General features: G+C 38.5%; 1 protein-coding gene across 1 annotated transcript in view; it reads right to left on the bottom strand.

The window, feature by feature from the left end:
- Positions 1–1,662: 1,662 nt before the first annotated feature.
- The window catches only part of LOC112223743 (potassium voltage-gated channel subfamily C member 1), a 77,278-nt gene continuing 54,530 nt past the window's right edge, over positions 1,663–24,410 (bottom strand). Inside the window, exon 5 of the mRNA XM_024386914.2 lies at positions 1,663–7,953. Coding sequence (XP_024242682.1) covers positions 7,940–7,953 — 14 coding nt within the window. The 3' untranslated portion in view covers positions 1,663–7,939. The remainder of the gene's footprint in view (positions 7,954–24,410) is intronic.

Raw genomic sequence — 24,410 nt, 5'->3', positions numbered from 1 at the left:
CAGAGCTTGAGAGGATTTGTAGAGAAGAATGGGAGAAACTCCTCAAATATTGGTATTCCAAGCTTGTAGCGTCATACCAAAGAAGACTCGAGGCTGTAATCGCTGCCAAAGGTGCTTCAACAAAGTACTGAGTAAAGGATCTGAATACTTATGTAAATTTAATATTTCAGTTTTTTATATTTAATAAATTTGCAAACATTTCTAAAAACCTGTTTTTTCTTTGTCATTGTGGGGTATTGTATGCAGGTTGATGAGGGGGGAAAAAACATGTGATCCATTTTAGAATAAGGCTGTAACGTAACAACATGTGTAAAAAGTCAAGGGGTCTGAATACTTTCAGAATGCACTGTAAGCATTCACACCCCTGAGTCAATACTTCTTCAAGCTGGTTGTTGGTCAAATTGGTTGTTGGTCATTACTAAACAACCATTTTCGGGTCTTGTCATAGATTTTCAAGTACAATAGATTTAAGTCAAAACTGTACCTCCGCCATTCCGGGACACTCCGTGTATTTTTGGTAAGCGACTCCGGTGTAGAAGGTGAATTCATCTCCCAGTGTCTGGTGAAAAGTAGACTGAACCAGGATTTTTCCTGTGCTGAGCTTCATTTCAGTTATTTTTTTATCCTGAAAAACTCCCCAGTCCTTAATGATTACAAGCATACTCATAACATGATGCAGCCACCACTATGCTTGAAAATATGGAAAGTGTCACTCAATACTGTGTTGTATTGGATTTGCCACAAACATAACACTTTGTATTCAGGACAAAAAGTGAATTGCTTTGCCATATTCTTTGCGGTATTACTTTACTGCCTTGTTTCAAACAGGATGCATGTTTTGTAATATCTGTATTCTGTACAGGCTTCCTTTTTTTCACTCTGTCATTTAGGTTAGTATTGTGGAGTAACTAATATGTTGTTGCTCCATCCTCAGTGTTCTCCTATCACAGCCATTAAACTCTGTAACTGATTTAAAGTCACCATTGGCCTCGTGATGAAATCCCTGAGCAGTTTCCTTTCTCTTCAGCAACTGAGTTAGGAAGGACGCCTGTGTATTTGTTGTGACTGGGTGTATTGATACATCATCCAAAGTTTAATTAACAACCTCACCAATCTCAAAGGGATATTCAATGTCTGCTTTTTTTTTACCCATATACCAATAGCTGCCCTTTGCAAAGCATTGGAAAACCTTACTGGTCTTTGTGGTTGAATCGGTGCTTTGAAATTCATTGCTCGACTGAGGGACCTTACAGATAATTGTACGTGAGGGACACAAAGATGAGGTAGTTCAAAAATCATATTTAACACTATTGTTGGTCACAGAGTGTGTCCATGCAACCTATTATCTGACTTGTTAAGAACATTTGTATTTAGACTTTTGTCATAACTAAAGGGTTGAATACTTATTGACTCAAGACATTTCAGATTTTCATTTTTAATTCATTTGTAAACATCTTGAAAAACAATTCCACTTTGACATTATGGGGTATTGTGTGTAAGGCCAATGACAAACAAATCTCCATTTAATTCATTTTAAATTCAGGCTGTAAAAGAACAAAATGTGGAAAAGTCAAGGGGTGTGAATATTTTCTGAAAGCGTTGTAGTTATGATGATCGATACAATATTAAAGTGTCGACGCAGACATAATGCAAACAACACTATTGATTTGAAATATTTTTCATTTATTTGAAGTTCATTTCAATGATTTGAAGCAATTGAGTGTCTTTGAAAAAGCAGTTCATGACTTTAATCATTTATTCGTTCAAGCTCCTAAGGAGATTTCTGTTCACATTAGATCGCATTGACATTCATACATTTTAAGTCTCAATAGTCGAAATGATGTGCAATTATGATACTTTATTGATATGTTTCTATTTTTTTCTTCAAAATATAAAAAGATAGATCATGAACATTCCATCGAAATAAATATACTTTATACAGTTTCTTGATGAATAATACTTTTGTGTTTCCAACATTTCAAAAATAAAACACAGCATTAGTCTCAACCATGTGTTCCAGTGACCACTTCTTTTCTCCTATTCGTTCTCCTACCATGGCAGCAAACAATAACACCTAAGTCTGTTTTTACAAAGTGTTGTGAAAAAATGAGATACATTTTGTCTTTGGAATGCTGATGACTAGGTTTACATATGTCTGTCGATATTTCAACTCAAGGCCATGCGTGAACTGAGGGTCCACAGGTAATAATATGTTTTTAATGAGTTTGTGGTGACCCTTAATAACAACTTTCAAGTATACGCATTCAACTATGTAAGTAGTATACATACTATTAATAAACACGTTTTTTACATTTTTATTTATTTTGCAAACATTTCAGTAACATGTATCATCATTTCTAATGGCTTGTTCATGAGTTATTATGAAGTGTTACTGTATTTGCCTTTAAGTTGTGTCTGTATATATCCATATGAGTATGATACAGTAGGTTCAATAGGTATATCTATGTTTTTCTGTCTGTCATTATACTATGTGTTGAGGTAATACAACTGCATTAGGGTAAGAGTTAGTTGTTTGTTTTCTTACGGACAACTTACAACTCTAAACTAGCTTGGCAATGTATTTATCCATACCCATAGTATACCCATACAAGTAGTTAAACCGCATAGTTGTCTCTGGTTTCTATCACACAAAAAAATTGTTGATAGTACATGAAATACATAAGTAGTACCAGTGGAATTTACGGTGAACCTTCAATTCAAAATGAGAACAAACGGAAATCAGAGAATCCATTGACTGTAGATAGATCATCCAGGTATACAAAAGGGGTCGGTGAGGGTAAATAAGGACTTCATAATACCATGAGTGGATATGTTAAAGTCACTTAACTCGTTGCAGGTGTGGGTGAATCTCACATAATGTGTCATCTACAGTAGCTGTTGTTGAGGATTGGTTATGAAGTCCATATCTACGTATATCCCTTGGTTCTAAAAAAAAAAGGCATTTTGTAAATGGAACATAAAACAGACTTAGCACTCTTAACACTGTAACCCATTGTGTTCAACATTGTTAAATCAAATAGCAGTATTGTGCAATAGAAAACGAGAAAAAAAAAGGCATCTTGTTTTTAGCCTGAAGTGGGCAGTCACATGTATTTTTGTATATATAATAATAATGATAAAGGAATGTAATACTCATCAGTCAATAACAGAGAAAGTATTAACAATACTGTGCTATATTATAACATAACCACCCCGAAAATATCTAAAATTCTTGGGAATTTGCGAGTGTGTTCAGTTCACGAACCGTGGTTACTGGAAGTTTACCCCTGGAATATTTATCAACACTACAGTTCGCGACCCCCAAAGCCTAAGTGGCTTAATGCCTTCTAAAAAAATCCTGAAATCATAGTTTGAAAGGAAAAAGTGAACAAAACACATTGAGGAAGAAGAAAAATATCATGGACCAATTTTTGCGGGAAAGTGGACAATGCTGTAGACCCTGTAAAAACCAACATAGATTGAATGAAATAAGTGAGTAGCCTCCGTAGTTCATTCATTTAAGTCTAGTCTAGTGGTGATAGTCCAATTAGAATGCATGATTAGGGATGGACAGAGATAGCTTTTTTTTTTTTTTTTTACAGCTGCCTGGGCTGATCCTGGACCTGCCAGGGCTTACACCCTCAAGAGAAAGCCACTGTTATTAAAGATAGTGTCTGGAAAACCAACATTCACCCAACCTGTTCAACAGTGGGGAACTCTAGTGAAATACACATTTCTACACCTACCCAACTTGCACAGTAGTGGCCACTGGTTCTTTCAATCTCACCCCTCCATTTTAAAGTACTTCAATGACATCAGTTTGGAAGCTCTGGGTCTTTGTATGAAGTGTGATATAACATGTTATAACGTGTATGAAGCATGTTATAACATTACGTATGCTACCGTGAGCTGCTGCCCGTCGACGACTATCAGCTGGATGGTTCTCGAATGGATGACGAACGAATGCAAGACCTGACCACCTAACAACAAGGACAAGCTACCTCTACACACCCATGCTGACACTGAGAGTGTGTGTAGTGTTCAGTTGTCTCTCCGAGGAAGACGTTGCTGCTCTACGACACGGCACAGTGTTCATAACATCAGGACTGGTTTCATGACACACAACAAAGGAGCTTGGGATATGGCGAGACCGCGTTCCCTCAGGAGATCGACAATCAAGTCACAATGCATGCGTTTTACGTCACTGTAAGGTGTTCACATTATTTTATCTATATACTAGAATTTATTATATACGGAAAATAGCAAACCACCTAAATCCACACAAACCACCGACACACCTGAGTCTCTTTTAAAACAGACACAACTTTGGAATGGCAGTTTGTTTCATGCAAACCTGAAATCTCTCGACTAGTAACAAATCTCTCTTGACCGACCTCTCTCTCTCTCATGAACAGATATTGCACTTTATTGGATAACTAACTAAGGCCCTAGATTCAATCCAGCACAGCAATTGACTTCAAAAGACACAGATAATGTTCGCTGCAAAAGCCGCAGATGTCGACTCAAACAGTTTAAATCGCATTTAAAAATCGATCGCAGTGCACAGGTCATTCATCTGCATTCGTTTGAACCCCGGGCCAAAGTCTGTGATTCAATCCAATCGCACTTTGTCAGCTATGCACCTTTTAAAGGCAACGTACCCACGTTTGCGGAGACCGTGTTCACGGCTCAATTGGAAATTACCTTTAAATCTCAAGCGCACTATAACACGGATCTACCGCTGATCAGATTAAATCCCGGCCTAACCCCCTTTTCACCGTCTCTCCCCTGAGGACTGATGGAAGAAGACTGCCTTGTCCAGAACATAACCACCCAGCCACTTCCAAAAACAAACGGTTACAAACTTCTCCAAACGGGCATAGAAGGTAACCATCCATGGTATCAATTTGCCCTGCTACAATCATATGACAAATAGTCTATTATTCTCAACAACAACTAAAAGCAAACATTGAATATTTGTAATGTATACACCCTTCAAACATACAGTATGGAGCGCTATCGATTTAAAATGGCTGCTACAGTGGTGGTGAAAATGATTCAAGGAAGGGAAACATTGAGTTTTTGAATCGATGAAAAGGGCTAAGATCACTTCTCAAAAATGAAGAGTGAAATTAACCCTTAAATGCTAATTTTAGATAGAATTATAACTGGCTAGATTGAAAAACAAAAATGAAACAACAAACAACAAACACTTAAGTACAGCTTAATAAAAGCAGACAGTACTGCAGAGGTCAATAAAATTGAATGAATGAATGCAGAATGTGGGGCAGTAGTAGCAGAGAGATTTCATCTAACAAAACATAGTTCAGTGTGTATTTTGCAAACATACATGTTTCAATTTTCACATTTTTTACTTTTTCAAAACAAAATATAGCTCTTCTCTTTCATTATAATCTTTTTTTCATATATATTAATTGCATATAACATTTTTTAAATAATTCCTTTTATATATGTGTTTTTTTGTTGTATCTCTAGCACCCTTGTCTTCAACAAAGGGCTTGCAGAAAAGACAGTCATGCAGGGTAGTCATGCTGGTAAACAAAGTTACAAAAATGCATTTTCTTTTTTTTCCTTCTTCATTGTTTAGTACAGCGTCCACCTACTCCGGGCCGTCCCTACTCCGGGCCCCACCCACTCTGGGCCGTCCCCACTCCGGGCCCCATCCACTCCGGGCCGTCCCCACTCCCGGCCCCACCCACTCCGGGCCGTCCCCACTCCGGGCCGTCCCCACTCCGGGCCGCCCCCATAGCTTTCTCTCACTCATGTGACTCTCCATTATTCTCTTTATTGTTGAAACACAGTCGCTCATGTCAAACCACCACACCAACCTTCCAAAAACGTAATTCTCATATATTATTATTCCTCTACTTTTCTCTTTCTTTTTTTGCCAAACCAGTTCCGATATAGGTTTTCATGATATTCACAGACGTTTGCAACTGCTTTTCCCAATGGCATTTTGACCCTGTTTTCAGTTGGTGCTCCTTCTCCGTCTGAAGCCATGGATAGCTGATTTGTTTATCAAAATATAGATTTGTTCTCTTTGTACACGTCCCCCCCTTTTTACTTCCTTGGTCCATTTCTCCTCCGTTTTACTTTATTAATGGTCTCATTTGGAGGGCATCGCTATCTTGTTGGAGGCTTGACTTACCCCTGAAGCAGTCATTGGTCATTGCTTGGCAGCAAGGGAAACAAGAGAGAGATGAGGGAAGTATATGCGTCTGGGGAGGGGGGGGGGCAGTATAAGCATTAGGGGATGTATTTTCCTCATTGGCAGTATATATGCATCTGATATAATAATAGTATTATGTGCATGTTTAGTTCCTTGTAAAAACCACAGCAGAGGACTTTTTCCCCCACCGGATACACTTTGATGTGACTTCAAGGTATCCTTATTATGGAGGCCTCCTCTGTGCTGTATTTAAGTTAGAACCTTATTCCTCCTGTTGGCAGGTCTGTGCATGGGACTTGACCTTTAGTCAGTCTGTGCTCTACTCATGATTGATTTGAGCAGCAGGTAAGTTAGTCAATTTATAGTGACCGATACCAGTGTCTGTCATATGCATACGTTCATGAAGTATTTTTTTGTTTGTTCAAGAGGAATGTAATTGTAATAAATATAATTCAATTAAATATGTTTTAAAATATACTCAGGAATTACCTCTGTTATATACACACACACACACACACGAGTGGCATTTCCAGCTTGCACGTTTGTACCAAAGCGAGGCGATAATGAAGGTGTCAAGGGCAGTTCAAAGCTTTGCACTAGATATATGGAATGTTCATCCCATAGCCCGTACTGTTGTTACTTTATAGGCAAGTCATACAGCGAGTGCATGCATAGGACCTTTGGTACAGTATGCCACGTGGATTTCAAAGTCAGTACGTGAGAGACAGAGAGAGTCTTGTTCACCAATAATTATTTTGCAGGAGGGGGGGGGGGAATATAGTACTAATTGGTCCTCTGTTGATGCTACATCCATTTTGGTATGGTCATCTATGTACTTCTATCATATGTACGTAGTACTTCTATAATATGGACGTAGTACACTATGTTGAGGGCCTGGCATCGTCTTTCCAGATTGGATGGAAATTAATGGGAGACGTAAAGGCTTGATTGATAACCAGGCTCTTTAACTTCTACAAGTCATGAACTCCTTCATGAGGTGGGAGAACAGATATATTATCAAACGTCCAAATCCAGTTCTCTGATTCATTTAACCTGCAACTGGTTCAGTTGCTCTCACACATTTTTTTGAAAAAAAAAAAGAACAGTTCGAGGGCAACTTGTCTTTGTCTCTCATGTACAATAGTCTCTTGTAAAAAGGAAATAACACAAGAGGAAAACGGCATGTAAAGTTTTCATTTAGTGCGTCTTTCCGCATCACTCTGTTCAAAACTGTCAATGGATAAGGTCATGACGTTATTTTCCCAGCTAACAAATGCTACAGTGTTAGCAGAGATGCTACATAGTTAGTTAGACCTGGTCGCTCGTTTATAGGTGAGTGATAATGAATTGATTCTCTAAGTTTCTCAGTAGATCAGCACTGCAGTCGGTTATTGGTCACTGTACTGTGAGATGGTTGAGCGTCACAATATAATGTCTTCTGGAATGTTGCAGTAGGAGTCCTTTTCTCTCTGAGTGTGTCAGTGCAATGCTCAGTCAGTCGTCATTGTGATCTGTCAGACAGTCTTCAAAAGTGTGGCCGGAGTTTCCAAGAGGCTGCTTTGGTAACAACGTAAAGATCCAACCTCATGTTTATCTTGATCTCCCTCTGGTCTCTCTCTCTCTCTCTCTCTCTCGTCACGCCAAAGATATGCCTTTTAACTGTCCATCCGTGTCACACGTCTTGGTTAAAGTGGCTCCCTCCGCTCATTTCTGATTAACTGACTCAGTATGTCTTCGTCAGAGAAATTGCTAGAAACTTAACACTGCAAAGACAAGAATAAACAGCTGTTAATTTTGTACACTTTAAGATTGAACAGGACCACAATGAAGAAAGGTTTTACATTTGGCAGTCGTAGCATTAGAAATTAGCATGCTACCAATACAGAAGTTTATTAATGTATTTCTGAGTATAAAAGGACAAATAAGGCCCCCAACTGTTACTCATTTACCTAAATGTATATCAACATAGTATTACATATATTCCTAGGTCATATTAAATGTAACTTATACATAATTGACAATATGAAATGATGTGGGATCTGCTTTACCTGGATGCTGCAGGTTTACTGTGCATGTGAGAGTAAAATGGACATATATTGTACTATAAATTACAATTCTATAGACATCAAGGACATTTGACATACATTGGGGGCATTTCTCTACATTAACGATGTACCTTCACCTGCAACTACAGGTGACAGATTTATTTGCAGTCACACGTTACATCCAATGACACCATCACCCAACCAACCAACCAATCCACTCTCCAGTCAAACTACTGTACACACATTCAATCTTCACTTTGCAATATATACCTTTTTTTTGTTGCAAAAAAATACTTGACCAACATGACATCTTGTGTGTGTTAGTGTGTGTGTGTGAGGGGGAGGGGTATTGTAGAATTGTATGTGTTTGTTTGTACTGTATGTGTGTGTGTGTGTTTGTGTTTGTGTGAGACACAAATGGCACAACACTTTCAAGACAGACACAGACAAGACAGACAGACACACATACACATATCATATTAATGAAGAAAACTACACTAACACAATCTTATGTCAACAGGACAGGCAGTGTACATCAGAGTAGACTCAACACTACATTAGAACTTCATATCATCTTTATAAGCCCTGCATAATACCTTGGGAATCGAATAAATTAACATGAATAAAGTAAGTATAAATACATGTGTGGTAGCAACTGGTAATGTTGTGGCATTACCTGTTATTTCAAATATGTTTGTGTTTCTCATAAGAGCATAATGCATTGCATATGGATGTGTTAAGAAAATTCTTATATAGTCTCACCACAAATTACACAACATTCTCTCATACTTAGAATGTCTCTTCTCAAACTGATCTTCATTCCATCTCTCTTCATCTGTCAATGTCCACTGAAAAATAGCTGGTTAAAGTTTTCTCCAGGAAAACGTGCAAGTATCCACATAAATATCCTGCTATTCATTGATGTTATTTTTGTTTAGTTTATATTCATAAAACTGAATGATGCCATCCTTTTTACTAATTCAACACGCTGCTACATTCACAATTTATGATTATTCTATTGGGTCTGTTGGCTCCTGCATTTTTTATAAACTACTAGCAGGTTTCAAACATAACAGCACAGTTTGAGGAGGCATGTCAACTCATAAATCATCTACTGTAGGTGTTTATATATCCTGAAATTCATAAGCGAAAAGCTGATTGGAATTAAAGTGAGCGAAGAAATGAGGCCAAAACTAAAAGAGATAATCATTAAGTATGAAATCAAGTCAATAAATTATATATTTGAAAAAATAGTACATCATCTAGAGGTGTAAGACAAGGATGCCCTTTATCACCATATCTATTTTTTTAGGGATTGAAAAACTTGCTGGGTCATTCTTGAATTGTGGTGGCAATTAAGTCCCTTGCTATTTCAAACATGAAAAACACTTTCAAATTACAAATAGGAACACATCATACATGTTTTTGTTCAAATTTAACTGATTATCAATGATAAAACATAATGCAAGTCCTTTATACTGCAAAATGTTATGTTTATGCATTGTTAAAGTACTTATGTCAAGAAAAATGGCTTATCCAAGCAGTGGATTGTAGTAACATGTTTAAAGTTGTAAAGTTGTAGTAACATGTTTTTGTGATTCAGCGATATCTATCTATTGTTTTGAATGCTAGAAAGCATCCAAAAGTATTTAAGATATTGTATAGATAGAAAATCAAAGGCTATTAAATCCCTATTTTGTGTGTGTTTCCAAAAATGCTATGGAATTAGTGTTACTGCCCTTGAAAATCTGTAATTTTAAAGATATGCAAGGACCTTGAGCATTTCCTCCAGTGGCAAACTGTTATTGCAGGAGTGTCTCTGTCGAAGAAAATGACTAGCTAATCACAGTGTGATTTAGTGTCATATATTTTAGGATTCCATTGATAATTTGGTATAAAAAGTGTAATTTGTGTTACTCAATTAAAATGAAGGGAAATTACATTGTGAACAAAATTATTGATCGAATCACTTTAGTTAAAAAAATGTAAAGGGTTACTGACCTTAGATTTTAGCATCTGTGGCTTTCATTTAAGAACATCCTAAATTATCTAAAATGTGTAATTGGTGTTAATCAATCAATCAATCAACATCATTGGTTTTACTACTCCTGTTGCTGGCACAATGTATTCATAATGGTAAAAATATTTGTGGTCATTAAGCTGCCATAGTAGTTGATTTAGAATGGGAAATACCCAAATACATAAAAAAAAAAAAATTATAATCCAAAATGCCATGCCCAAATGCCACTGCAATTCAAGAACTACCCTGCTATAAAGGTAACATGTTACCGTCAAAGGGGAGCTCCCCCAAAAAACGTGGGAACTTTATATACTGAACAAAAAATATAAATACAACATACAACAATTTCAAAGATTTTGCTGAGATACAGTTCATTTAAGGAAATCAGTCTACTTAAATAAATTCATTAGGCCCTAATATATGGGTTTTACATGACTGGGCAGGGGCGCAGCCATGGGTGGGCTTGGGAGGACACTTGGGAGCCAGGCACACCCACTCGGAAGTCAGGCCCAGCCAATCAGAATGAGTTTTTTTCCCACAAAAGGCCTTTATTACAGACAGAAATACTACTCAGCACCCTGTCCCCTCTGAGGATCTTGCAGGTGAAGAAGCTGGATGTGGAGGTCTGGCATGGTTACACGTGGTCTGCGGTTGTGAGGCCGGTTGGAAATAATTTTCTAAAACGATGTTGGAGGCAGCTTATGGTAGAGAATTAACATTCAATTCTCTGGAAAGAGCTCTGGTGGACATTCATGCCAATTGCATGCTCCCTCAAAACTCGAAACATCTGTGGCGTTGTATTGCCTGACAAAACTGCACATTTTAGAGTGGCCTTTTATTGTCCCCTGCTCAAGGTGCACCTGTGTAATGATCATGCTATTTAATCAGCTGGCAGGATTATCTTGACAAAGGATCAAATGCTCACTAACAGGAATGGAAACAAATTTGTGCACAACATTTGAGAGAAATTAGCTTTTTGTGCATATGGAACATTTCAGGGATATTTTATTTCAGCTCATGAAACATGGGACCAACACTTTACATGTTGCGTTTATATTTTTGTTCAGTGTATTATTTTTAAGCTTTACCTTTACAGTACATGTCTTTCACCACTGACCATACAGTTACCTTATGTCAAAGTGTGTATAGTTCTCAAATATTACATTCCTATGTACAGTTGAAGTCTGAAGTTTACATACACCTTAGCCAAATACATTTAATTAAACTCCGTTTTTCACAATTCCTGACATTTTAATCCTAGTAACAATTCCCTGTCTTAGGTCAGTTAGGATCACCACTTTATTTTAAGAATGTTAAATGTCAGAATAATAGTAGAGAGAATGATTTCTTTCAGCTTTTATTTCTTTCATCACATTCCCAGTGGGTCAGAAGTTTACATACACTCAATTAGTATTTGGTAGCATTGTCTTTAAAATGTTTAACTTGGGTCAAACGTTTTGGGTAGCCTTCCACAAGCTTCCCACTATAAGTTGGGTGAATTTTGGCCCATTCCTCCTGACAGAGCTGGTGTAACTGAATCAGCTTTGTAGGCCTCCTTGCTCGCACAAGCTTTTTCAGTTCTGCCCACATTTTTCTATAGATTGAGGTCAGGGCTTTGTGATGGCCACTCCAATACCTTGACTTTGTTGTCCTTAAGCTATTTTGCCACAACTTTGGAAGTATGCTTGGGAGTCATTGACCATTTGGAAGACCCATTTGCGACCAAGCTTTAACTTCCTGACTGATGTCTTCAGATGTTGCTTCAACATATCCACGTAATTTTCCTTCCTCATGATCTATTTTGTGAAGTGCACCAGTCCCTCCTGCAGCAAATCACCCCCACAACATGATGCTGCCACCCCCACAACATGATTCTGCCACCCCCACAACATGATTCTGCCACCCCTGTGCTTCACGGTTGGGATGGTGTTCTTCGGGCTTGCAAGTCCTCCCCTTTTTCCTCCAAACATAACGATGGTCATTATGGCCACCCAGTTCTATTTTTGTTTCATCAGACCAGAGGATATTGCTCCAAAAGTACAATCTTTGTCCCCATGTGCAGTTGCAAAACCGTAGTCTGGCTTTTTTATGGAGGTTTTGGAGCAGTGGCTTCTTCCTTGCTGAGCGGCCTTTCAGGTTATGTCACTATAGGACTAGTTTTACTGTGGATATACATACTTTAATACCTGTTTCCTCCAGCATCTTCACAAGGTCCTTTGCTGTTGTTCTGGGATTTATTTGCACTTTTCACCAAAGTACGTTCATCTCTAGGAGACAGAACGAGTCTCCTTCCTGAGCGGTATGATGGCAGCATGGTCCCATGGTGTTTGTACTTGCGTACTATTGTTTGTAGAGATGAACGTGGTACCTTCAGGCGTTTGAAAATTGCTCCAAATGATGAACCAGACTTGTGGAGGTCTACAATTTTTTTCCTGAGGTCTTGGCTGATTTCTTTTGATTTTCCCATGATGTCAAACAATTCAAGCACTGAGTTTGAAGGTCAGCCTTGAAATACATCCACAGGTACACCTCCAATTGACTCAAATGATGTCAATTAGCCTACCAGAAGCTTCTAAAGCCATAACAGGGGTGCGTCACCTGAGTGGGTTGATTCACTGATGTGGTCATCCTGTCTGGGTTGGCGCCCCCCCTTGGGTTGTGCCATGGCGGAGATCTTTGTGGGCTATACTCAGCCTTGTCTCAGGATGGTAAGTTGGTGGTTGAAGATATCCCTCTAGTGGTGTGGGGGCTGTGCTTTGGCAAAGTGGGTGGGGTTATATCCTTCCTGTTTGGCCCTGTCTGGTGGTGTCCTCGGATGGGGCCACAGTGTCTCCTGACCCCTCCTGTCTCAGCCTACAGTATTTATGCTGCAGTAGTTAATGTGTCGGGAGGCTAGGGTCAGTTTGTTATATCTGGAGTACCTCTCCTGTCCTATTCGGTGTCCTGTGTGAATCTAAGTGTGTGTTCTCTAATTCTCTCTTTGTCTCTCTCTCTCTCGGAGGACCTGAGCCCTAGGACCATGCCCCAGGACTACCTGACATGATGACTCCTTGCTGTCCCCAGTCTACCTGGCCGTGCTGCTGCTCCAGTTTCAACTGTTCTGCCTTATTATTATTCGACCATGCTGGTCATTTATGAACATTTGAACATCTTGGCCATGTTCTGTTATAATCTCCACCCGGCACAGCCAGAAGAGGACTGGCCACCCCACATATGCTCTCTCTAATTCTCTCTTTCTTTCTCTCTCTCGGAGGACCTGAGCCCTAGGACCATGCCCCAGGACTACCTGGCATGATGACTCCTTGCTGTCCCCAGTCCACCTGACCGTGCTGCTGCTCCAGTTTCAACTGTTCTGCCTTATTATTATACGACCATGCTGGTCATTTATGAACATTTGAACATCTTGGCCATGTTCTGTTATAATCTCCACCCGGCACAGCCAGAAGAGGACTGGCCACCCCACATAGCCTGGTTCCTCTCTAGGTTTCTTCCTAGGTTTTGGCCTTTCTTGGGAGTTTTTCCTAGCCACCGTGCTTCTACACCTGCATTGCTTGCTGTTTGGGGTTTTAGGCTGGGTTTCTGTACAGCACTTTGAGATATCAGCTGATGTACGAAGGGCTATATAAATAAATTTGATTTGATTTGATTTGATAACATCATTTTCTGGAATTTTCCAAGCTGTTTAAAGGCACAGTCAACTTAGTGTATGTAAACTTCTGACCCACTGGAATTTAGATACAGTGAATTATAAGTGAAATAATCTGTCTGTAAACAATTGTTGGAAAAATGACTTGTGTCATGCACAAAGTAGATGTCCTAACTGACTTGCCAAAACTATAGTTTGTTAACAAGAAATTTGTGGAGTGTTTGAAAAACAGGTTTTAAGGACTCCAACCTAAGTGTATTTAAACTTCAGACTTCATCTGTACATAAAGAAGCAGATATGACCATGTATAGCATACATCCAGCATAAGTAAACTATTTTACTGAATGTTTAAGATCATTTCAGCTGAGTTGCATATGTTGCTTTTTTTTACATGAATTCAAATAGCCCACATAAACATGACATAAACATGACAGTTTAAATACGACATAATGATTAACAGTTATGGAAATGAACCTGAGAATGTTGTACAATTCCCCTCTTAGCATATTCACAGACACATGGTGTTTGTAGCATTAGTAATAAACTATTAAAATAACCATCTGGATAAGGCTAAATCCAATTTGGCAATCACATCCAAGCTTGCCTCTTCCCCACAAAGTATACATCGAAAAATGAATTTCAGGTGACTTTAATATATATTCACATATGTAGATACAGTTATGTGCTTATTCAATATTCACCATTTCATTGACAAGCATTGCTTTGCAGGTGTAGCTAGGTAAATCTAGCTAGCTTGTATGGGTTCCTAGATTGACATTGCAGCCTATAGAAGCCTCATAGAGGCCCTTTCAACATTTTGTCGGTCTGTTCTAAGTGTGTTGTATTGAGCACAGCAATATGATACCAGCCTTCATTCTCTACAGAAACAAAGTTTATACATTCTTATATTTCAGGTACAATTATGTGGTATGTTTACAAATGGAGAATGAAAATTGGAGTAAATCGAACTATGTGACTATGCAAATGGCACAAAAAAAAAGTTCGAACCACCATTGATCATAAACTATAGACAATCAGTCATCGTAGAACGAAAACATTCCAATGAAGAGAAATGGGTGGGCATTTTCTTTAATTGCTTAATTTACATAACAGCTGTGTTTCCTTCAAATTAGCACAGCAATTGCATTAAAATATTATTTGAATAGCACCTGCTGTAGTAATGATACATATTCTACATGTTTTCCTCTATAGACAATGTGCAGGTGTGCAGAAATATGGACACATCCTAACCTAAGATATGTATGTGCAATGCAAATGTTAACTTACATCAATCACTGACATCAATGGAGGCTTTGCTTAAAAAAAGGCACATGCATATCTCAAATTGGGATATGGCCTTACATCAGGATTCTGGAAACTCAAATGTAGGGAAGCTCTTGGATTTCCAGGAAAAAATAAATGCTTTTCAGAGTCATACAATAAGCTGCTAGACAAAGAGTAGTGAGGGCAGACTACGACAACTTTGACTGTCGGTCAATAATATATGTAGGTCCATAATAAGTACTGGTAGGCAGGATGTACTGATAGGCAGAATTTGGCTCAGTCAAGATTCAAATCTTGATTCCAAACATGCGATCTGCGTGCACAACTTGCGCTATCACGTAAATCATGCGTTGATAGCAAATAGGAAATTTGTGTGAGAACTCGAGTGACATGCGCAGATCTCAAGTTGGGATTCGGCTTTTTCGTTTTTTTTTTCTCTTTCTGCTTTTCACAAATTTGTCTGTCATATTTCCTTTGTGTTATGTTATGGAATGTAGGTACTTACGATGATATGGATCTGAAGGTAGTGGTGAGACCTTTTGAGGACAAATATTTGTTTAAATATGGACGGGTACAGAAAATACATTTCTTACAATGAATACACACGACCAATACAAAATGATCTCAGCTTACAAAATAAAAAAAGAACATCTACATCTACAACATCAAAATCTATAAGACCATCAAGACAAGACCAACGGCTCATGTCATTCTTATACAGTAAGTACATTTAGATTGTGAACAGTTTTTTATTTAACCAGGCAAGTCAGTTAAGAACAAATGATTATTTACAATGATGGCTTAGGAACAGTGGGTTAACTGCCTTGTTCAGGGGCAGAATGACAGAGTTTTTTACCTTGTCAGCTCGGGGATTCGATCTAGCAACCTTTCAGTAAATGGCCCGACGCTCTAACCACTAGGCTACCTGCCGCCCCAATTAGATAGGTAGATTGCCTATTAAGTCTGTGCACTCTTTAAAGACTAAAAATAGATTTGCATAATTACGTGTATGTGCTCAGTATGTTTCCCGCATTAATGTTATATTGCATGTAATATTGCATATATGAGCATGAGTGATTCTCTTTTCATAGGACATGTTCATATCTATTCATTATTGTATACGAAGATGGCAATCCAAGAGGGAAGACTGGTTGTGGAAATTGAAGACAATCTGTTGTACTTAATAAAGATCATAAAAAATATATATTGACTGTATTCTAGATAGATTGTTCTTCTTCACTGCATCCCATTTGAGGACCAGTCTCATCCCCTCTATATAATTACTTTTGAGAGGTGGAATAAATTGTTTCATAGAATTTTTCTATTCCTTTTCTTTTCTTTCTTTTTTTGATTTTCAAGAAGCAAGACGAAATAATAATGAAAAAGTACAAAATGATTATCAAAAGTAAAAGGTGAAACAGATATTTATAAAAACTAAACATCCTACTGTTAGAAATATTGATCCTGATGGTTGAGCCTTCAGTGGGTTGGAATAAATGTAAAATATTGACGTCCCTGTTATGCTTTTTACGATAACATATATCTTTCATGTATTGTAAAGTGGTGTGTGTTTATGTATAATCTGCACATGCAACTTGTAAAGTAATAATACATGTTGGTAAAGTGTTTCCATTAGTGATACCTAATACATACAGTATACTAGTCAATCCGGCTTATTTTATACATCATTTTGTATAATTCAGAGTATTTGAATAAATATTTGAATATTCTAGTACTATATATTTACTTATTTCCATTCTCTCCATTCACCTACCCTTCCTATCACTCACTAACATGGATGTATCTTCTTATTCTAACTACTTATATCAACTATTTTACTCAACGCTACAGTGTTGAGCAACACTACAGTAGAAGCAACACTACAGTAGAAGCAACACTACAGTAGAAGCAACGACCTTTTACACAACAGTTCATGACAGTGTAAAACAAACACCAGTGTCTTAACCATCAAGTGTGATGTTCAAATATTAATTCAACATTTCGTCTTAGCCGTGACAATTGTCGATAGTTATTGTCATAATCTTTCGTGACCTGCTAGGACAGGACTTAAGTTGCAGTTGTATCGTTTCGCTATGAGAGTGTTATTTTGACGTCGCTCAAAGGGGTACTCTAAGTCTTTGGGATTTTGGCAATGATGCCCTTTATCTAATTCCCCCATAGTCAGATGAACTCCAGTCATTGCGCTAACGCTACTTAGCATTGGCTCAAATAACTACCTCTGACGTCCTTCATACTGGACACCAGAGGAGCTTGGTGGGAGGAGCTATAGGAGGATGGGCTCATTGTAATGGCTGAAATGGAATAAATGGAACAGAGAGTCAAACATGTGGTTTCCGTATGGTTGATAGAATTTAATGTATTCCATTCCAGCCATTACAGTGAGCCCTTCCTCCTATAGCTCCTCCCACCAAGCTCCTCTGCTGGACATGGAAACATAAAAATGGTATCCAGGAGTTCATCCAACTCTGGGGAAGTAGATAAAGGGCCTCATTGCCAACGTTCTGAAGTATCCCTTTAAATGTGTTAGAAACTATTAACTGAAAGTGCCTTGTGATTATTAAATGTATAGTTCTTCATTTTGAGCCTATATTTATATACATTTTTTTTTTAAGGAGCATGTGATGAATACCAAAAAAAGGTGTCTATACATACGTATATTGATATTTACATGTGACAAATTAAGTAGAAACCTACTTAAGATTGACCATATCTACAACAGCAAAAATGTTTTCCCTTTGGCTACATGAATTGTAGACGTTTAATTTCTTCACTTTTTTTCTGGACAGAATTAGCTTCGGTTGTTTGGTCAAGAAAGCACAAAAATGGCAGTATGTTAGTCTACACACATATTCTGCAATTGAATATGTAACTGTAGTTTGAGAAACAGACGCCTCACAAGTCCTCAACTGGCAGCTTCATTAAATAGTACCCGCAAAACACCAGCCTCAACGTCAACAATGAAGAGGGGACTCTGGGATGCTGGCCTTCTAGGCAGAATTCCTCTTTCCAGTGTCTATTGCCCATCTAAATATTTTATTTTTATTGGCCAATCTGAGATATGGCTTTTTCTTTGCAACTCTGCCAACATTCCGGAGTCGCCTCTTCAATGAAAATAACCTTTGCTACCACATAGTTTCTTAGTTAACTTAATACCATGTAAATACCAGGTAAATACCAGCTTAAACTGGGCTGTAAAATAAAACGTTACCACTAAATCTTCATTTGACCCCATCAGCTACCTGACGCATGCATCTTAAACCATGTTTTAACGAGACAAGTGGCCAGAATCTTTCTACGTTCAAAATCATTATCGTTATTGCTATTTGTTTTGCATTGTACACAACCCTAGTGGCAGCATGAATGCATTCTGTCCTTATAGCCAATCCATCCTTTTGTTTGTCCTGAACCTCCTTTCTGCTACAAAATGGAGGGGATGGGGGAACGGCAGCGGCGCAATGGTCCTGGGGCCTCATAGGTTTCAAAGGGCGGGCTAGTAATTGGAGTGAGGCGCAAGGTTGACCCAGCCATTCCTGATATGCTGTTCAGGCTGTGAGATTTCTCATAGCCAGTTGCTTTAGAGAACATTGAATGAAAGGAAATAGTTTACAAAAATTATTTTGTTTAGTTGTTGGATTTGTTATTTAGGATTAAATTAAATTCAAGTTTAAAAAAAAAAAAAAAAGTTGAAATGTTTATACATGTGATGACAAGGTGGACATGGGAAATTTACATATTGATGGTTATTTGGGTGTAGAATGAAGGATGCATATAATTGAAAAATATATTGAGAGTAGCATATAGCATATAGAGGTAAGATAGATGTTAGTAACAGTACACGATAGAAAGTAATCAAATTGTGAGTAAATCAAATCAAAACGTTAGGAGACATACAAAAGACAGACGAGGACAGACATAGAGACAAGACAGGACGGGACAGAACAAGAAAATGCGAGTTATGATTTATGTCAATTCATTATTCTTTTCAATAGAGAAAACAAAAAAAGTTCTGATTAATAGGTATTTAGGATTAAAACATTCAAACCTTCAGACCAGTTGAATAAAGCACCCAACATAGCCTAATAAGACAACAGCTCTGACCAGGTTCCTATTATGTTCAGGTGTTTTAGACAACCATTTGGTCAAAGGCAAAGCAGTTCTTTTCAGACCAAGACACAGCAGCAAATACAGCAAATACACAAAGCTCAGGTTTCACTGACCAAAACGGTCGACCAAATGAAGTTGTCAGGGACGTAAAATAGTAATTTTTTGGAACATTGTTTCCACAAAACGGTGTCTCATCCTGAGTCATACATGTGTCCATTTTCCCGACTGACGTGAGAGTGATACGAGCCAAGACTCATGGACACAAAATCCGTGGTTACAAACAGGCTATTTCTCAAGACTCCCTTTGGAGTCCTGACAACTTCACATGGCCAACATCAGAACACATTTCCCCCCCACATTCAAACTCACTTCCTCTTTCCTGGGAACCACATCCTGCAACAGAAAATTATTTATAGGGGGAAAAGCAACATTTGGTAAATCAGTGCTCTACTCCTGTATGTTAAAACACAGAGCGCTGCTAAATTGAAACCAAGCCAAATCTATTGTACTACAATGGCCGCTGGTATTCTCACTGAATTTCTGGTTTTATATCAAACTCTGCGTGAAGGTTTCTGTGTAAAGCACCACAAAACATATAGCTTTTCCCTCTGTACTTTCAGTCGATATCACTGGGCAAGGCATGCAAGACATTGAGCGCCCCCCGTAGAGAGCAGAAAGAGAGTAGACACTACACAGTGGTGTGCTGAAGAGTGCTGTTGAGTCAGGTGACATATAAAACCCCATTGGTAGTGGTGTTAACACTACTCTAACAATATGCCTAACTCACCCATAGCGGGTGAAGCTGTGTGGTCTGCAGGTGTCAATCTGTGATTTGAACCATTAGAGCACCACTGGGTTATCAAGCTATTATTTTACAGTATGTGGCAGTCCAGCCAATTGTGTAAAAGCTAGCTAATCTCCTCTAATGGCAGCATCGGGCATAGTCTCATTAGAGAGTCATTGTCTGTACGAGTGTAGAACTCCAACAATCATGGGTCTTCACTCCAAACAAAGAACACCCCTTGGCATGAGGCTCTTTCTGCCTCCTTGCTGCATTGGGAAAAAACCACTTCACTATGGCAATGTCACAGTCCACAGTGACCAACTAGACCACTCTACATTAAACATCACTAGTCCATAAATAAAAACGTTCCTTTTTTTTATTTTTTATTCTAGCTGGCTGAGGCACATTAGTGGGAAGGCAACTCAGTGAAATATTGATGAGGACATTATCACTGGGCTTCTCCAGTGCTACACACACAACCATGTCTTGAACAGTGGCAGGGTGCTGTAAAGGGGACTGTTGTTGCTCCATCCATAGCTGACCTTTTTTGAATGTCCCGCTCACACTCCAAAGCTCAGATGGACGATCAACTTATCCGAACTGTGTAGATTGTGTAGCGCGTTTAACTTTGACCTTCCCTTTTGTTCCGACATGTGCATGTGTTGGCTGCGAGTGTGTTCCCGAAACTATTATATCCCACACTGAACTGTTATATTACATTCTAAAAGTACAAATGAATAACTTATGTGAAGAACCTCACATGGCAAAGGTTCAAATGGGTCTACAGCCAGTCGATAGCTTACAACATTCCAGTCTAAACATTTTCTCATGTGATGAATTTGAATCGATACAGTCCTGGACTGGATTAATTGCAACCAATATTGTTTGCCAACATCGAGTTCCTTTAAATGCTGAAATGATTGGCCATTTAATTTTTTACCAGTGTACGTATACTAATGATGACAAATATACTGTAGGTTCACGCATTAGACGGTGATATTCTATGTTTGCTACTGTGGAAGTGTAGGGCTGGAGAGAGAGTTATTATAGCGAGACACACCAGTAGCATGTATGCTGGGGATTTTCTCCTAGTGCTATTCCTGGAAATCAACATGCAGCATGCCATACTTGGAGACGGAGAGAGACAACCAAAAAAATAAAGAGAGAGAGAGGCTCACACAAACGGTTCATGTGATCCAAAACTAAACTGATCAAAGCTACATGAAAACACTATATTAATCCACATCTTCTCAACTAATCTTCTGAGGAAACAGATCAAGCCCCATTAAGCAAAACCTTTTGTTTAAAAAAAAAACAACTGAACGTCCACAGTAGCTTTCTTTACATTGAATCTGGTAACACTAGCAGTATGAAAGATGGAGACTCACATGGACAACACAAGGAACACACATCTTTCCTTGACAGTTTGACTCTAGTTAGAAGTTTGGTAAACGGACGTGGAAAGACATACCTAATGTCAGGCATTGTATGGTGATTTAAATGGACCCAGGATGCACCCAAAAGCTAAAAGCTACTTCTACCAGGCATAAAACGTCTTTGCTACGATAAAAACGTTTCTACCTACTTACAGCCAGACTTACATTACACTTAAAGGGAGTTAATATCTACTGTCATGAGATTAGCTACATTATAAAACAATAAATGTACAGTAAATGTAAATAAACCATATCAGGGGACTTAATCTACTTTGTTTCACTTTGACTTTAATACTGACCTAAAGCCAAACTTAATTGGCACTACATGAAAGGGGAAGTACCTACCTACCGTCAGACTTTAGTTACACTTGCACTGCACTGGCGGCCTGGGAATGGGATGGAGAATGAATGTTAATCACAGAGGGAGAGGTCGATGGAGGGAACATGAAGAACAGAGAAAAAGTACAAATATTCAGACCAGTTTTACCCCAAAATAAGGTTTTCCTTGGCAAGTCTATACTACGTTATACTTCTCGTATTGTATATTATACTTACATGAGATAATACAGTGCATTCGGAAAGTATTAAGACCCCTTATCCATATTTTGTTAAGTTACAGCCATATTCTAAAAGTGATAAAACTGTCCCCCCCAAATATCACATTTACATAAGTATTCAGACCCTTTACTCAGTACTTTGTTGAAGCACCTTTGGCAGCGATTACAGCCTTGAGTCTTCTTGGGTATGATGCTACAAGCTTGGCACACCTGTATTTGGGGAGTTTCTCCCATTCTTCTCTGCAGATCCTCTCAAGCTCTGTCAGGTCGGATTGGGAATGTCACTGCACAGCTATTTTCAGGTCTCTCCAGAGATGTTTGATCGGGTTCAAGCCCGCATTCTGGCTGGGCCACTCAAGGACATTCAGAGGGACTCTGGAGCTCTGTCAGGGTGACCATCGGATTCTTGGCCAAGGCCCTTCTCCCCCGATTGCTCAGTTTGGCCTAGGCGCCACTGTGTTCTTGGGGACCTTCAATGCTGCAGAAAGTTTTTGGTACCCTTCCCCAAATCTGTGCCTCGACACAATCCTGTCTCGGAGCTCTACGGACAATTTGTTTTTTGCTCTGACATGCACTGTCAACTGTGGAACATTATAGACAGGTGTGTGCCTTTTCAAATCATGTCCAATCAGTTGAATTATCCACAGATGGACTCCAATCAAGTTGTAGAAACATCTCAAGGATGATCAATGGAAACGATGCACCTGGGCTCAATTTCGAGTCTCATAGCAAAGAGTCTGAATACTTATGAAAGTAAGGTATTTCAGTTTATTTTTTAATATATACATTTGCAAAAATGTCTACAAACCTGTTTATGCTTTGCCATTATAGGGTATTGTGTGCAGATTGATGATGAACATGTTTTATGTAATCCATTTTAGAATAAGACTGTAACATAACAAAATGTGGAAAAAGGAAAGGGGTCTGAATACTTCCCAATTGTACTGGAGGTTGTTAAAGAAGGTGTGGGTTTGTATTACCCATACTTAAATATATTGGTCTGTTCTTGCACCATAACACAAGCCACAATGTGCTCAGCACTTGCCTCGGATGTGTTTTGGGAAAACACACCATATATTATGCTGGCAGTGACTTGTTAACCATACTGTATCTAGGTCATACTGTATGTGCGTCAGCTACCCTCTTCCTACTCTCCAAGGAGATATATATTTTACAATTTATACAGGTCATATATGTCTAATATTAGATTGGGTAAAAAGCTGTCATGGGTGAAAATAATAGCAGTGTTGTTGGAGAGACGTGAGTAACATGGAGAGACGTGAGTAACAGTGACATTTGACATAGAGAATTAGATGCATTTATGAAATGCAACAACAAACAATTCATTTTTCGTACATTCACATTTGAAAAATATTTTGAGAAAACAATGAATTAGGACAGGATGAAATTGACATCTAACAGATAAAAACATTTTTTTTTGTTGATGATCTGCCTATTAGAAGTGGCTTCAAATTGAGAAAATCCTTGTTAAGTGTTCCATCCAAAACATACACTACCGGTCAAAAGGTTTAGAACCCCCGACTCATTCAAGAGTTTTTCTTTATTTTTACGATTTTATACATTTTAGAATCATAGTGAAGACATCAAAACTATGAAGTAACACATATGGAATCATGTAGTAACCAAAGAAGTGTTAAACAAATAGCCACACTTGATGGCAACTTTGAACACTCTTGACAGTCTCTCAACCAGCTTCACCTGGAATACTTTTCCAACATTCTTGAAGGAGTTCCCACATATGTGACCTATGTGACATATGTGATTTAGGAAACTAGGTGTATGTCGCAAGTCATGACTTCACAGGAGAGCCTTTTGAATGTATTTTTTTTAATCAAAATCCTTTTTTGGGGGCAGAAATGCCATTGTGAACTTTCATGTGCCTTAATATCAAACTACTATGTCATCTGTAAATACAAATAAAATTGTTAAATTATGAGCCTAGTTGGTTTAGCCACAGAGAAAGACAGCAACCTTCCTGCTGGCCATGATTGGCAGAGATAATGAGTGGGCTGGACATGCCGAGAGATGAGTTTGGATTGGTCTGCGGAGTTGCATCTTGTAAAATGAGCTGCTCATAATGCGTAAATAATCCTTTCTACTGCAGCTTTTTTGAAAGAGAGAACGTTAGCCATGGAGAACTGCAAATATGTTGATACTACTCTCAATAGCATTGCTGCCCTGAATTTATCAGGCGCTATCAACAAAAGTCAGTGGGAAAAAGTTGTGATTTCTGGCTGACGATCGTGCCATGCAATGCTGACTCTCTCTCTCACTCTGAAAATAACACGTTTTGAAATCAGTG

Source organism: Oncorhynchus tshawytscha, linkage group LG24 (assembly GCF_018296145.1).
Source record: "Oncorhynchus tshawytscha isolate Ot180627B linkage group LG24, Otsh_v2.0, whole genome shotgun sequence".
In the NCBI taxonomy this organism is placed as follows: domain Eukaryota; kingdom Metazoa; phylum Chordata; class Actinopteri; order Salmoniformes; family Salmonidae; genus Oncorhynchus; species Oncorhynchus tshawytscha.
The sequence above is the reverse complement of the archived record's forward strand: the minus strand, read 5'-3'. Positions and strand labels throughout refer to the sequence as shown.